The following is a 15,183-nucleotide window of genomic DNA, read 5'->3' as shown; positions in this document are numbered from 1 at the left end:
CGAAACGGAACAAGAATGCCCAAGTAGGACGCGAGAAATGTAGGGCGCAGAGTGGCGCTGCAGAAAACACCAACGAGAGCGTCTGAAGTGTAACGTTTGGGCTTCACAGAGCGTTCAGGAAAGCTGACCGGGGAGGAAAGGCAGGACAAGTGACATCACTATTGCTTCACCGTAGCATGACCAAGGCACGCAAATCTCGCACAAATATTTCTCATTTCCATCGGAAGTTAAGCAGTCTGCAGCCCAGCGGCCTGAAGGAGGGATCTATGTTACTATGGCATCTGTTTATTTATCTTTCTGTGAGCTTATATCGAACAGTAAGTCCTACCCTCGGGATGCTGACGCTTCCAGCTGCAGTGCAGTCCAATGGAAACTGTTTCGGCACCACAGACCTGTGAGTCGTTTGGAGCGCTATACAACGGTTGCTGCCGCCTTCCATCCTGAGGGTCTCTGGTTTCCGTCCGGGAACGTAAGGCTACTTTTCAGTCATCATGAGGTGCAAGCCACGTCAGCTGCCGACCATCTGCTCCTGAGGTCGGACTGCCTTCCCTGTGTGCAGTCTACAGTGTGGTCATGGCGACCTGGTCACTCACTTCTGCAGCTGCTGGCTGGCTGTGAAAGCGCAGGCGCCGCCGCGCCGCGCCGCGCCGCGTGCTGGCGGCCTGTTCACAGCAGCTGGTGCTGTTTCCACGCCCGCCACCCACAGTTTGGTCAGCGAGTGCCGGGCCAGCGCCGACTGCTGGCGGCCTGTTCACAGCAGCTGGTGCTGTTTCCACGCCCGCCACCCACAGTTTGGTCAGCGAGTGCCGGGCCAGCGCCGACTGCTGGCGGCCTGTTCACAGCAGCTGGTGCTTTTTCCACGCCCGCCACCCACAGTTTGGTCAGTGAGTGCCGGGGCAGCGCCGCGTGCTGGCGGCCTGTTCACAGCAGCTGGTGCTGTTTCCACGCCCGCCACCCACAGTTTGGTCAGTGAGTGCCGGGGCAGCGCCGACTGCTGGCGGCCTGTTCGCAGCAGCTGGTGCTGTTTCCACGCCCGCCAACCACAGTTTGGTCAGTGAGTGCCGGGGCAGCGCCGACTGCTGGCGGCCTGTTCACAGCAGCTGGTGCTGTTTCCACGCCCGCCAACCACAGTTTGGTCAGTGAGTGCCGGGGCAGCGCCGACTGCTGGCGGCCTGTTCACAGCAGCTGGTGCTGTTTCCACGCCCGCCACCCACAGTTTGGTCAGCGAGTGCCGGGGCAGCGCCGACTGCTGGCGGCCTGTTCGCAGCAGCTGGTGCTGTTTCCACGCCCGCCACCCACAGTTTGGTCAGTGAGTGCCGGGGCAGCGCCGACTGCTGGCGGCCTGTTCGCAGCAGCTGGTGCTGTTTCCACGCCCGCCAACCACAGTTTGGTCAGTGAGTGCCGGGGCAGCGCCGACTGCTGGCGGCCTGTTCACAGCAGCTGGTGCTGTTTCCACGCCCGCCACCCACAGTTTGGTCAGTGAGTGCCGGGCCAGCGCCGACTGCTGGCGGCCTGTTCACAGCAGCTGGTGCTGTTTCCACGCCCGCCACCCACAGTTTGGTCAGCGAGTGCCGGGCCAGCGCCGACTGCTGGCGGCCTGTTCACAGCAGCTGGTGCTGTTTCCACGCCCGCCACCCACAGTTTGGTCAGCGAGTGCCGGGGCAGCGCCGCGTGCTGGCGGCCTGTTCACAGCAGCTGGTGCTGTTTCCACACCCGCCACCCACAGTTTGGTCAGTGAGTGCCGGGGCAGCGCCGCGTGCTGGCGGCCTGTTCACAGCAGCTGGTGCTGTTTCCATGCCCGCCACCCACAGTTTGGTCAGTGAGTGCCGGGCCAGCGCCGACTGCTGGCGGCCTGTTCACAGCAGCTGGTGCTGTTTCCACGCCCGCCACCCACAGTTTGGTCAGTGAGTGCCGGGCCAGCGCCGACTGCTGGCGGCCTGTTCACAGCAGCTGGTGCTGTTTCCATGCCCGCCACCCACAGTTTGGTCAGCGAGTGCCGGGCCAGCGCCGACTGCTGGCGGCCTGTTCACAGCAGCTGGTGCTGTTTCCACGCCCGCCACCCACAGTTTGGTCAGTGAGTGCCGGGGCAGCGCCGACTGCTGGCGCGCCCACCACCGCCAGCTGCCTCAGACGCCGATACTTCTGAAACGATACACTTAAACGTCTAAATTCGTGTTCGTATGTGCCTGGTTGGCATCTAAAACATTGGTGAACCTTATTTTGATCTCGAAATACGTAAATCTCAGTACAGGGTAACAGAACTGTGTTGAAATTAAATTTTGAACGGAAGTATGTCAAGCTCACACGCTACCCGATTCAAAATCCAGACTAGTTAGTACAACGAACAATTCACCTGCAAGAAAGCAACCCGTTTTCAGTGAAATTTATTTACGCTATCTTAAACAAAATTATTCCGATTAAAATGTTGTCCTTGAATATTATTAATCTTTATATTTAGTCTTGCAAACAATGAATGTACGAGAACTGTTAATTTAATTAGACAGCAAATTAACATAAAACCTGACTTTTTCATGAAACTGATTGCAAACTCACGAGACAGCGGTTTCCTGAGATATACAGGTATTAAGTCTCTGAAGTAATATATTATTTTCACAAGTACATTCCTATAATGACTGTACCTTACAATGGACATGAATCTTCCTGACAAATTTGTTGACCTACCTATGCGAACGGACCGCTTGTATGTCCTGCGACATGTTACTGTTAAGATAATTAAGAAATTGTCAAAAAACAAATTTTATTTACCGTACCGTACTTGCTATGTGCAGTGGAAGACGGTATTTTATCACCTTTCACGAAAGTGTTTCTGCAGCACACAACTCGCGATGTGCAATGCGAGTAAACAAGCACAGCCATGACAGTAAAGAATTAAAAATGAGGAGCTAAACTTAACGACTGATAAATGAGGACAAAGACTCCAAGTAAAAACCACGCTTCATAAAGCGGCGAAAACAATGTACATGCTCATAAAGTTCACGTACCTAGACGGGTGAGAAAAGTATTTATTAAGAAGTTTTCTGTATACAACTGCTTTCCTCGACACTAGTTTCAACTATAAAACAAAACTATATGTTGCATTATGATATTTCTACCGTAAACTTCAACCATACGGAATGTTCCAACAGTAAGAAATTACACAGTTACAAGTATATATATAAAACTGGATTACCTTACAAAATCCTGCCCTGACATTTTTCTATTCATATAATCTAGTTTTATTTTCTCAAAACACATTAGTACAAAACCCTTTCTAAGTAATGTTGCCTCCAATACACGAAGGTCAGCTTCCATCCTTTTCAAACCGATTTTAGACTATGTAACACACGCTGACTGCTACTCTGACAAAGTAGAACTAACCTCTCCGACCAAGATCAGTGGTCACAAGAACAAACTTGCAAAGAATATGGTTATTTTGATACTACGAAGGTTGAGTGCATTTATGAAATCCACAATTCTATTTACATTTATGGCCAAAACTACCTGAAATTGTCGTGGCAAATACAACAGACTCCTTTCCAATTATCAGTTATAGTCTGCGAACATCAAATCTTGTTGTCCCGACTTCGCACTCCTGGTGGGGTGCACTGTGCGTCCAATTGGCACAACGCACTCCACACTGCACCACGGCAACCCACAATAGTAGAGTTCGCATTACCGATCTCCATATGGTAAGCCAATGTCGAGTAAAGGGCAAAGAAACAATCGAGTAATCCTAATATTCATAGGCCCAGAACCAGTGATTTCCCCACTAACAAGTCCTCAAGGATCCAGACTGCAGGTTGAGGAAAAACACATCACAACAGGTGTCCGAAGTGGCCACAATTATGTGGAGGCAGACTGAAGCGTGGCTCCTCATGGACGCCAGTATGCATTAAAAATCCCAGTGTTGTCCCGAATGCACTGACAAGAACCCACAGTGCTTTCCTGGAGCTCATCGACACTATCTACGGGGTCAGAATACGGCAGGGCTTTTTAATATCCCCAAACCAAAAACTTTTAAAGGGTTCAAGTCGGAGGACCTGCGAGCCCTTGGTGCTGGCCGGCCCTGACCGATACGATTGTTGTCCAGATTCTGTTTACCAATATTTAGCTATCCAGATAGCAAAATCAAACTAGGGCAGTTCAGCACTTAATAATTTACGCCTCATTTGTGGTGTTTCGAAATAGAGTTAACCTCAGACACAATACTGTTGTAACGTCTTGGATCGCCTGCCACTGAAGCCTCTTGAGCATATCCGAGACGCTGCCTCGGTCAGCAGATAAATGTGAAAGAAAACGCACCGCTCTTCCGTCGATCTTACCGGGTAAGGGTCCATGACGGATGAGCAACGCGCGGCAACTGGTCGAGCGAGCCTTCTTTAAGCCACTTCTCTCGTTGGTAAATTACATTTCGTTGCGATTTTCTCATGAATCTCAGCTTGGCACCTTGTATTTCAACAACTAGTTTAATTCGCTCGTTCCAGTTTATGTCTCCCGGACGCTTAATCCCAGATTTATTGCAGTTGTTACTAAATCCAATAATTTTTCACCCATAATGTAATCGAACAGTAATGGATCGTTCTACTTTCTTCAGCACAAGAACTCTGTAAGTCTACCAATCGTCTAGTCACAGCAGTTTCTCTTCATTTTCACTACAGATTTGTGGCTTTCCTACTTTCCTACAAACATCATCATCGTACCCTCACGAAGTTTTCCATGTTCTCCTCCAGATCATTTGTATACAAATACAGGGTGAACATTAATAAAACCAACATACTGCAGGAACGAAATTTTGACTGGAAAGAGAAAGAAAGGTCCTATGAACATGTGTCCGGAAATGCATTGTTGCCAGAGCAGATGGTGTTAACGAATGACAGTTCCTCTGACATTTCAAGCCCTCTTTTGGCGTCTGATCATGGGTTCTTCCATACAGACGGGGTGGCGACACTTGTGAGGAGCGACAGTTGTGAGGAGCGACATTTGTGAGGAGATCCGGCCGAACAGGTATCGAGCGGTCTACTGGGACACCAGACAGGTAGCACACCGCAGTTCAGTACTGCATCGTCACGTCACTGCCGTCACACAGGAGTGCAACGCATCAGGCAAAAAGCGTGGGATCTACACAAGATCCGACCGATGCTGCAGGAATATTTCTGCAAGAACATCATTACCTAATGAGTGACGGGAGCAAATTTTTACTTGCAGATGACGACAGAGGACCAAATGACTGGTGTTCGCCAGAGAAAGGGGAAAATCCTGTTTCACAGATTCCAATTCGTTCTTTGTCGATGGAACCTTTAAAAGCTCCAGGAAGCAGTTTGAACAGTTATATAATGTTCATGTCGATATTTCTAGTTCTGAGGAGGAAACAAACCCAGTTCCAACCGTGTACGCCTTGATACTCAATAAAAAGCGAGAAACGTACGATCAATTTTTCACAGTTGTTGAGAGCAACGTACCTAGATGGAATCCTACAGCTATCATGATGGATTTTGAACCTGCAATCATCCAATCATTAACACATTCGTTTCCTGATGCAAAGATTAATGGCTGCAACTGCCATTTCAATCAGTGCTTGTGGAGGCAAGTGCAGAATTGCGGCCTCGTTGCTGCCTACAAGGAAAACGAAGAAATTCGTTTTCGCAAAAGATTGTGTTCCGCGTTAGCTCACATTCCGCTGGACATGTTAGATGATAGGTGGCTATGCATTCTGGAGAGCACGCCAGATAATGAAAAACTGCAGGATTTTTACTACTATTTTGTTGAATAATGGTTGGATAATAAAGACATGCCAAGAGATAGATGAAACTGCGAGGGGAAGGCGTCACCGCACCAACAATGTTTCAGAAGGATGGAATCGGAGGATAAAGGTTCATCCAAATTTTTACTCCTTAGTAAAAATTCTCAGAGAAGACGCAGAATATCGTGGGCACCGGCTAGTTTTAAATCTATGTGGGAAAAGAAGAAAGAAGTCCTCAATTAAGACAGATGAGGTAGTTTCTAAGACGCTTACAAGACTCTAAGTTGACGGCAATATAAAATCATTTCTTACTTGCGTGGCTTATGCACAGAAATTACAGTGAAAAGGAAATGGCTGAAGCTACAGAAACACTTGTAAATATTGAAAAGGGATTGAGTTCACGTCGATAGCCCTATTGTAAAAATTGTAAATAAATAATCATCCCGTAAATAAGGTAAATAAATATAATGCGGGACGAAGAGAGACTAGCTCCTCGTGGTGTTCCCTGGAAACGAAGTCGGCTAAATGTCTCTTGCAAATTGTAAAGGATTCACTAATGAAGTCTGAAAAGTCATAGTTTTTCTAACAATCACAATCAGCATTTTTGTGTAGAGAATTTTATAAACTGTGTCTGTTTGAGTGGACGATGAATACATCTTGTTTCAATACATAAATTGCATTCCTTAACGCTAGTTGCTAGCAGGACTCACATTAGACCTCAGTACACGTCCCCTGCATGGTACGGAAAAATTGAGGTTTATTTCGAAATAATTAAAGAAAAATTTTCTACCGACAACCAAATTCTTTAGTTACCTCCTCTTAATATAAAAAGGTTGCCACTCCTATCATATCAAATTCTGGGTGAGGGGTTGAAAGATGGAAAACATTTTCGGTTTCTATAGTTTCTGTAAAATACATCTTTAAGAATGAAGTTGAGCGAAAATTATGCCCTATGTAAGGTTAATCAGAACAAAAATTCCAATGAAAATAGTCTTATGCTCTTACACATAACTGTTCTGCAACTAATGGTTGACATTATATCGTGGGGGCAAAATCAGCTCCGATGTCTAATTTGACTAAAGCTACTCTTCCTTGCCCACAAAAATTCTGAAATAATGTAACCAGGTTGCACCGGAGGAGTGTGAATGTCCCTCAGCAGCTGCCCGGGCCGGCACAAGCCGAGCGCTCAGTCACACTAAGCGGCAGCAGGTAGTGGCGCAGCATTTGGACACACCCTGTGCCGGTCCGTTAGCATCCCGGATCTCTCACAAGTGTCGCCACATTCCAGTTTCTAGCAAGAGTCGCTTCACACAAGTGTCGCCACATTCCAGTTTCTCACAAGAGTCGCTTCTCACAAGTGTCTACAACTCAGACAGACACCCGTGGAGGGAGGCGGCGGACTGTGTGGACAACAGATTTGGAGGACCGACTTCTACAGGATATTGAGACGAACCGCAGTACAAACTCCAGCGAAGTGGACCGCCAACATTATGTAACCTAAAGTACGGTTACGTGTGTCCTGCATTACAACCGCTACTGTCCCTATCATCTGCAATCCCGTGGAGGCCATTCTGAACATCTGTTGTGACGCGGGTGCAATGCAGCTGTGCACTGTGTTCCGGGTTTATTTATTTTCATTGCACGCACACTGTCCATTTCCCGGAACATGTTCACAGGAAATTTTTCCTTCATTCCCAATCATCAACCCGTCCCTGTAGTTTCTCGGTTTCATTAACGTCCACGCTGTGTAGTGAGTAGTAGCGACCTCGTGGCATTGTGTTGGTGCAATCCCCGTCTTACATTTACATCTTGGTCTTGGTCTTTCAGCCCGGTAAGAACAACATGATAAATTCTGTTATTGGGAAAGTCGTGAAATCAGTCATAAAGTTTGAGTGATATTCAGTAAGCTCGTGATTTGTTCACGGGGCGGCAGCGCCAACTGGACAGAATGCGTTTCGCAGGTTACAGAACTGCGCCAACCTGTGCACACTGGTATACGCCGCTGTGTCTGTCATTGACGAAGACAACGAGCTGTGTTTCGAAAATCCACGCTGGTTCTTACAGGAGAGATTTTAGTTCTCCAAAAAGCGTAAAACGTGATGCATAACTCGATTCTTGTTGAAAATTAAACTGGAGCATGTTTTTCTATTCACTTACTATTTATTGCTCCACCGCCCTACCATAAACTACTACTAATGGGGGAATGTTTTATTTCTCATAACCCCTCCCAAAGTACGCAGGTATTATATCAGCTCGAGGTGCCTTATCTCGGATAAGCGATTTTGTAATCGGCGATGACTTATATCGTTGCACTGCCCAATAATGAAAATACTTCGCGCTGCTGAATTCAAAAATCATCTAATGTAACTAATGAGGTCTTGGTTTGGAGATAAGGAGAAATGTGAGCTTTTTCCCGATCTATAATATCGGTTTGAAGGTAATTTTGTTTTGGGAGTTATCACACATGCTAAATGAAAAAAACCCACACACACAACAGTCCAGAAGCTTTTAGGTTATAAACATTATTATTATTATTGCTGTGGCTGCGAGCTTCATCCTGTTTGTGTTATAATTAGTGCAAAGATGGTTTTCGAGGGCTTTTGAAGCGTACAACTTCTTAAAATGAAATGCCGTCCAAATCTGTATTTCAGTGAATAATTCTTATTACATATGCGGTGAAATAACATTTTCGTCACGAAAACACAATCTGACGCGTCTCCCTAAGACTGCGTATCAGCATTATTTTGGTATGAAGGTGGAGGGCCATATTAAATCGTAGGCTCCTCATGTATGTTGCAGCTCTTGTTCAGTCATACGCATGAAAAATAATGCCTCCGAATTTTGTATGTGGAAATTCGTAAAGATTTTAAATAAAACAAACTTTAGTAGCATTTTAGATTTTTATTCTTCACGTCTACATATTTGTTTCTCAACATTGTCATCCTGCCGACGAACACATTTCACCCAATGAGAGACCAGTTTGTTGATACCGTCACTGTACAACGTTGGACTTTGTTGACGCAGCCACAACCTCGCCTCTGCTTGCACCGTTTCTTCACTATCAAAGTTAAGTGCTCGAAGGCGTTGTTTAAGTTCTGCAACAGATGAAAATCGGAGGAGACGAAGACGGAACTGCGTGGAGAACGCTCGACGACAGTGAAGCAAAGGCGTCGGATCGCTGCGTCTGCCGCAGTGCTGGTGTGCAGCGTGCCACTGTCACGCTGGAGGAGGCGGCGCTCCACCTGTAGACGAATTCATCGAATTCTTGCTTTCAGTTTTCTGACGGTATCGCAGTCACTTGCAGAGTTTACGGTGGTGTCTTAAGGTATGAATTCCAAATGAACCACACTTTGAACTTCCCAAAGTACTGCGAGCATGGCTTTGTCCGCAGATAGAATGGTCTTGAACTCGTCTGTCGTCGATGATCCTTTGTCGTGGAACTCCATTGATTTTATTTTCAGAGTCGAATTGGTGAAACGAGCTTTCGTCACCGGTCACAATGTTGTTAAGGAATTCCACACCCTGACACTCAAAATGCAAAAGAAACTGTTGACAAATGTCGGGTGTCCTACGTGAGGAGTGAGCATTAGAGGAACACACCATGCACACATTTTTCTGTGCTGGCATTCTGTAATGATGACCTGCACACGATCTCGCGATATCCCATGATTATCTGCAGACTGTATCCGTCTTATCCGACGATTTTCCCTGACGAGTTGACGTACCAGATCACGGTGAGCCGCTCGCGGTCGCCCACTTCGAGGTCTGTCACACACTCCGAGGTTAGCACCACCGTTTCCCTCATTACGAGCGTGAACAACCCTACGTCACGTATTACTGACGTCGATACAATCATGGTCGTACACAGCTTCCATTCCTCTATGGGTTTAAGTTAGAGGCACATTTTCTGCTTTTAGAAACTCGATTACAGCAAGCTGTTTGTCACCACCGACGTAGTTACATTACAGACAGCCACGTCACACGTTACAGTTCGGAGCCCTCTGGCGGCAGACTGTGGCAACTTGCGTCAGCGAAGGGAGGAAGTCTGCCGAGTGACACAGGCAGGACGTGTGATGCCTCAGCCGACACTGAGAACAGAGCAAGAAATTGGACGCATTAGTTTTCAGCACGCCTTCGTAATAAGAGAATGGCTGAAAAATAAGAAACCGTCTGCGGCTGCTGCTGTGTATATAGTTTGTCGGGACTCTGCAAACCATGCAGATAGCTGCTCTTTCTTTAAAAAAAGAAAAATAATTCAATACTGTATAACCCATCTGCTATTGGATCTATTCTACATTCAGAAGGCTCCCATTTGCTTCTCGACCACTAAAATTATAAATTGAAATAGGAAATGGAGACGGTGTAGAACAAGAAAAGCCCAAAAAGGGCTTCACGTCCCAGGAGTCTGATTTTGACGAAAAATGTAATACACCTAGTCATCGAGTTGCCACTGATCAACACAGAGAAAGATCTCATTAGAATTTTCTGTATTGGAACAAAAGTATCAGAGTTTTCGGAATCAAGTAATGCTTGAAGATTAGTGCTGTGCTGTACGTAAGGAGGCTCTGGAACTCACTCCGAAGAGGCAAGCCAAAAGGCAAGGATCTTGCACAGCCACCAACCTCCAGGTAAGTTACGTCAATTTAGAACTCTGAGAATATAACGGTCATAAAAAAACTCAAATAGACTTTCAACGTTATTGGCGTATGCAGTTAAAATATATTGTTTTCTCTTAATCCGTTAAAACAGAATACTTCCACCTACCGATGCCACGGAAAGTAGAGCCAATAACAATTTTTCTTTGCCGTATTCGTTTCTTCCAAAGCACAACTAGTAAGTTTTAAGACATAAAGTAAAAAAAAAAAATGTTCTTGGGTGACCCTGACCATTGCACATTTAATGTGATGATTGAAGGATACTCCAGCTGTGAAAAAATTTCAGAAGACCCGGCACACACTCATCCTTGTATATTCCTCTTTCCAACTTGATTTTACTCATTTCTCAGTATTCTTAGGCAGTCTCCTTAAATTTACTTTTATCAGAACATTGCTGTTTCAGAAAACATCTGTTTTCTAGACCTACAAATTCTTCATTTATCTGCCACTGTCATTAGTGTTATTAATGTCACAATTATTGCCATTATTATTATTATTAGTGGCAACAACTGCAGTGATGGAAGTAGTGCCAGTATTATCTTTGTTAGTACATAGTCAGTATAACATACTCACTTCAGACACTCAAATCATTTTAATACCAGACGTCGTATTAAAATTGTTGTTTCTTGGGTAACTAAGATATAATTAAAACCGTATGTGTGAAACCCTGGTCTGATGTGCGAGAGGACGAGATGGCCCTAATCAGATCTGGTTAAATAAATAAAATACAGTAATTAAGATTTCTTTCTGTTTCATTGCCGGTATGGTCGCAAAGCAGTAAGGAACTGTTGCCCGTTCTGTGACTACTGAAGGCAGAGGTGAAACACTAATTTTTCAGCTACAGTGTTCTGTAAAAAGAACGATATACAGGGTGATTACAATCAAACTTAATCTTTCAAACCGCTGTAGGAATAACACCACTGGTCAGGATGACGGCAAATTGCAACGGAATATTATCGGAGAAGGGGGAAAGGTATGTCAAAAGGAAAATAAATAGTTACAAAATGTAGCATTAGATGGTGCTGTAAGCATCATAATGTAATAGTGGTCGACTACAAATGACAAACGAATCATACAACAAAGCCTAAGGTGTACGTCTGGCGTTAAAAAAACTGTGCTATTCAGTGTGCATGGGTGCAAATGTGTGATACTGTTAGTTACGTACCGGTAAGCTCATCCACCACGGTGAGGTCATATCACATCGGATGGGAAAAATCGGTTGTTAAGTATCCTGAAGCCGAAAACCGTATCAAAAGCATCAATCACATCGATTTTTAGTTGTCCTGAAGAAACGCACAATAAGCATCACTCAAAATCAAATCGAGTTATTAATCCCAGTGTGACTGGCGCAAAACATGTTCCATATGCACTGTCCACCGTTTTCTGCAACAAGTTGAAATCGAGAAATAGCATGTTCCACAACTGATCGAAGTGATCCCGAGGCCACGTTGAGAATGTGTTGCGCAATCCGTGCCTTCAATGCAGCTCAGTTTGCAATCGGAAAACTGACCACATCTTTCAGATACCCCCACAGCCAGAAGTCGCACGAATTAACTTGAGGAGATCGGGACGGCCAGGCTGTAGGGAAATGGTAGCTCATAATCCTAGCATTTCCGAAATGGCGCTTCAGCAGCTGCTTAACTGGATTTGCAATGTGCGGAGGTGCGCCATCTTGCATAAAAATGATCTCATCCCCACATCCACGCTGTTGGACGTGGTCACGCAAAAGACACTCATAGCGCTTACCAGTGACTCTATAGGTAACAGGACTGGAAGCACCTGTCTCTTCGCCGGCCGGTGTGGCCGTGCCGTTCTAGGCGCTTCAGTCTGGAACTGCGTGACCGCTACGGTCGCAGGTTCGAATCCTGCCTCGGGCATGGATGTGTGTGATGTTCTTAGGTTAGTTAGGTGTAAGTAGTTCTAAGTTCTAGGGGACTGATGACCACAGATGTGCTCAGAGCCATTTGAACCATTTGAACCTGTCTCTTCGAAAAAATATGGCCCTATGGTAAACGACGTCGTAAACCCGCACCACACAGTGACATTTTCAGGATGAAGTGGTACTGGTTGATTTACGTGTGGATTTCCCCTTGCCCTTATTCGAAAATTCTGTGTATTGACATATCCTGTCAGATGGAAGTGGGCTTCGTTTATCCACAAAATCTTCCATGGCCAGTCATTGTCCACTTCCATGCGAGCAAGAAATTCTAAAGCAATGGTCTCTATTGCTGGCAGATCAACAGGACGCAACTCATGCACATGGGTAATTTTGAATCGACAGCAAAGAAGGATGTTTCGTAGGATTTTACGCACCGTGCTCACGGGTATGTCCAATGTTCGGGCAATTATCCGTGCACTACACGTTTGCACACCACCACTCGTCTCCTCCTGAATTGCTGTGGTCATTGGTTTCACTGACGAATCAATTCGTTTCCTCCCTCTGCCAGATAGCTCTCCAGAAGAACCCGACTTTTCGAATTTTCGAATCATTTTCTCCAGACCCAAGGCAGTCATCGGACTAAAGCCTTTTTTCAAACTCTTCAGTGTCCAGAACTTCTTCAGAGCGACGTGTGCACAGTCATCATTCTTGTAATGCAGTTTTACAAGCAGAGCGCGATCCTGCATTGAGACAGCCATGGAGAACGTCGCAGACGCGAAAGGAGGAAAAGCCGTGTACCTGGTGTGTTTATACCAACTTGAATGTGTCGTGCACGTGACAGGTGTTTTCATTTACGTATTCTGAAACATACAGCGCCATCTGTTGATCAATTTTCACACTTTTTTTCCTTCTTCTGCCATACATTTTGGCCCCTTCTCCGATAAAATTCCATCGCAATTTGGCGTGATTCTGACCAATGATGTTATTTCTAAAGCGTTTTGAAAGTTTAACTTTGATTATAATCACCCTGAATATAACTCAACATAACGTATTACTTGCTATGTGGAAATGAATGAAAGAGCGCGAGCATGATTCCAGAGGTCTCCCAGTCGCGCACAGGAAGTTGGACGTCAGATGGCGTGAGATCGGTGTGACCGTAGCGCTAAATGGGGCTGGCCCCAAGGCACGAGTCAGTTGAAGGAACGGGATAAGACTACGCCAGTCAGCGAGCACGTACGACGCACTGTGGTGGGTGGTGGTCTCCATGGAACCTGGTCCAGAGGCAACATCTGGATGAACTCACACGGGGAACAATCATCGGGAAACTGGGAGACACGTGAAGTGTGACGAGTGTAACCCAGGACATTGCTATTGCTCACAGCATTGGTGGTTTAAGATGCATGGGGAGTATAGTGACCACAGGTGCTGCTGCCCGAAGGAAAGAAGAAGATGCCCGCTATATTTGTGCAACAGCCAAGGAAGGACCCACGTCAAATAGGGGGTGCAATTGTAGGCACAGTTATCAGGACTGCAAGGCATGCAGTCTCACGCTCCCCAGCGGAGCGGTGACTGCATGGGAGTGCTGTCTTTCCCTCATGACCAGTACATCGTGTTCCATTTGACACCAACACTCCCGAGAGCACAGGGACTGGGCCAGCAAAGAGTGGGGTCGTGTGCTCTTCTCAAGTGAGAGCACAGCGGATCCAGTCTGAGTAGTGATTCTGGACCTACCCTCATACAGCGACATGTGGGAACACATAATGAATTCAGGAACGTGGACGCACATGATCGTACTGGTGGGCCGTCTGTTATGGTGTTGGAAGGCATAATGTTGCACAGACGTACTGACCTCTGTGTCATTGAAAACGGAACACTCATCGCTAACGTTTTTGTGACGTTGGACTGCTTACCCATGTACGTCCTTTCAAGTGCGCAGTCGGTCGGACTTCATTTTTATGGATGACAATGCGCGACCGCATCCAACAGCACAGGCAGAGGAGCTGTTGGAAGAAAGACGTGCAGCAGCACGTTCACGTGCACCAACGACAACCGAGCACTTGTCAGTCGAACTTGGGGGCAAATGGAGCGCTCTACCACGAGAGCACCTCACCCACCTAGTGGTCACCATTCGCGGTGACTTGAGCGTGATTATTGTCTTTGAATAAAAGTGTTATTTCTGTTCGTCACATTGCACATGTCCTTTTTGCTATACTGCAGTAGTTCTTTCTTTGTACGGACCAAGTTTCATCGCGCATTTTTACTTAGCGGTAACCCTTAATGCGCAAGTTACTTCCATCGTATTTAGCACTGCCCTGTAGCACATTCTCTCGCACGTCCCTTCATTGTCTATTCTTTGTGATTCCGTGAGCATCAACGATGATACCCCCCAGGAAAGGCAAAAACAGCGGCAGATTAACGAAGTAAAAGCCTGTGAGATCCTCCATTCAAGAAGAATTCTTTTTCACATGTGAAGAAGTTTCAGAGAACACATTAATTCTTGCCGGCCGGAGTGGCCGAGCGGTTCTAGGCGCTTCAGCCTGGAACCGCGCGACCGCTACGGTCGCAGGTTCGAATCCCGCCTCAGGCATGGATGTGTGTGATGTCCTTAGGTTAGTTAGGTTTAAGTAGTTCTAAGTTCTAGGGGACTGATGACCACAGATGTTAAGTCCCATAGTGCTCAGAGCCATTTGAACCATTTGAACCATTAATTCTTTTTCGGCAGAAATGCGAATTTTGAAGAATTATATAAGCAAAATTGCTGTTTGATGGATTCCTGAATGATACTCTTCTGACCAGAAGGAGAACTGGCTGAACATTGGAGTCTTCCAAAAGCAAACATCTGACTGAGCATTTGTGCATCTAATTGCTGCTAATGATGTATAGTTCATTCGGGTCTTTGAGGTGGTGTT

The 15,183-nt window shown here is 46.1% G+C and overlaps 1 protein-coding gene across 1 annotated transcript; it reads left to right on the top strand.

The window, feature by feature from the left end:
* The first annotated feature begins 335 nt into the window (after positions 1–335).
* Positions 336–2,160, top strand: LOC126204389 (uncharacterized). The gene is made up of 5 exons (XM_049938760.1): positions 336–394; positions 602–965; positions 1,013–1,390; positions 1,438–1,815; positions 1,948–2,160. Exons 1-5 carry the CDS (start codon positions 336–338, stop codon positions 2,158–2,160), a joined length of 1,392 nt encoding a protein of 463 aa, XP_049794717.1.
* The last annotated feature ends 13,023 nt before the right edge of the window (positions 2,161–15,183 follow it).

This window comes from Schistocerca nitens, chromosome 9 (genome assembly GCF_023898315.1).
Source record: "Schistocerca nitens isolate TAMUIC-IGC-003100 chromosome 9, iqSchNite1.1, whole genome shotgun sequence".
NCBI lineage: Eukaryota > Metazoa > Arthropoda > Insecta > Orthoptera > Acrididae > Schistocerca > Schistocerca nitens.
This window is presented reverse-complemented; position numbering and strand designations above follow the sequence as displayed.

Bases quoted from the DNA above. Each gene is read 5' to 3' on its own strand.
- LOC126204389 (XM_049938760.1), top strand. From the start codon at position 336: ATGCTGACGCTTCCAGCTGCAGTGCAGTCCAATGGAAACTGTTTCGGC. The intron at 1,391-1,437 runs GTCAGTGAGTGC...GCCTGTTCACAG, and splicing joins CGCCCGCCAACCACAGTTTG to CAGCTGGTGCTGTTTCCACG. The intron at 1,816-1,947 runs GTCAGTGAGTGC...GCCTGTTCACAG, and splicing joins TGCCCGCCACCCACAGTTTG to CAGCTGGTGCTGTTTCCATG.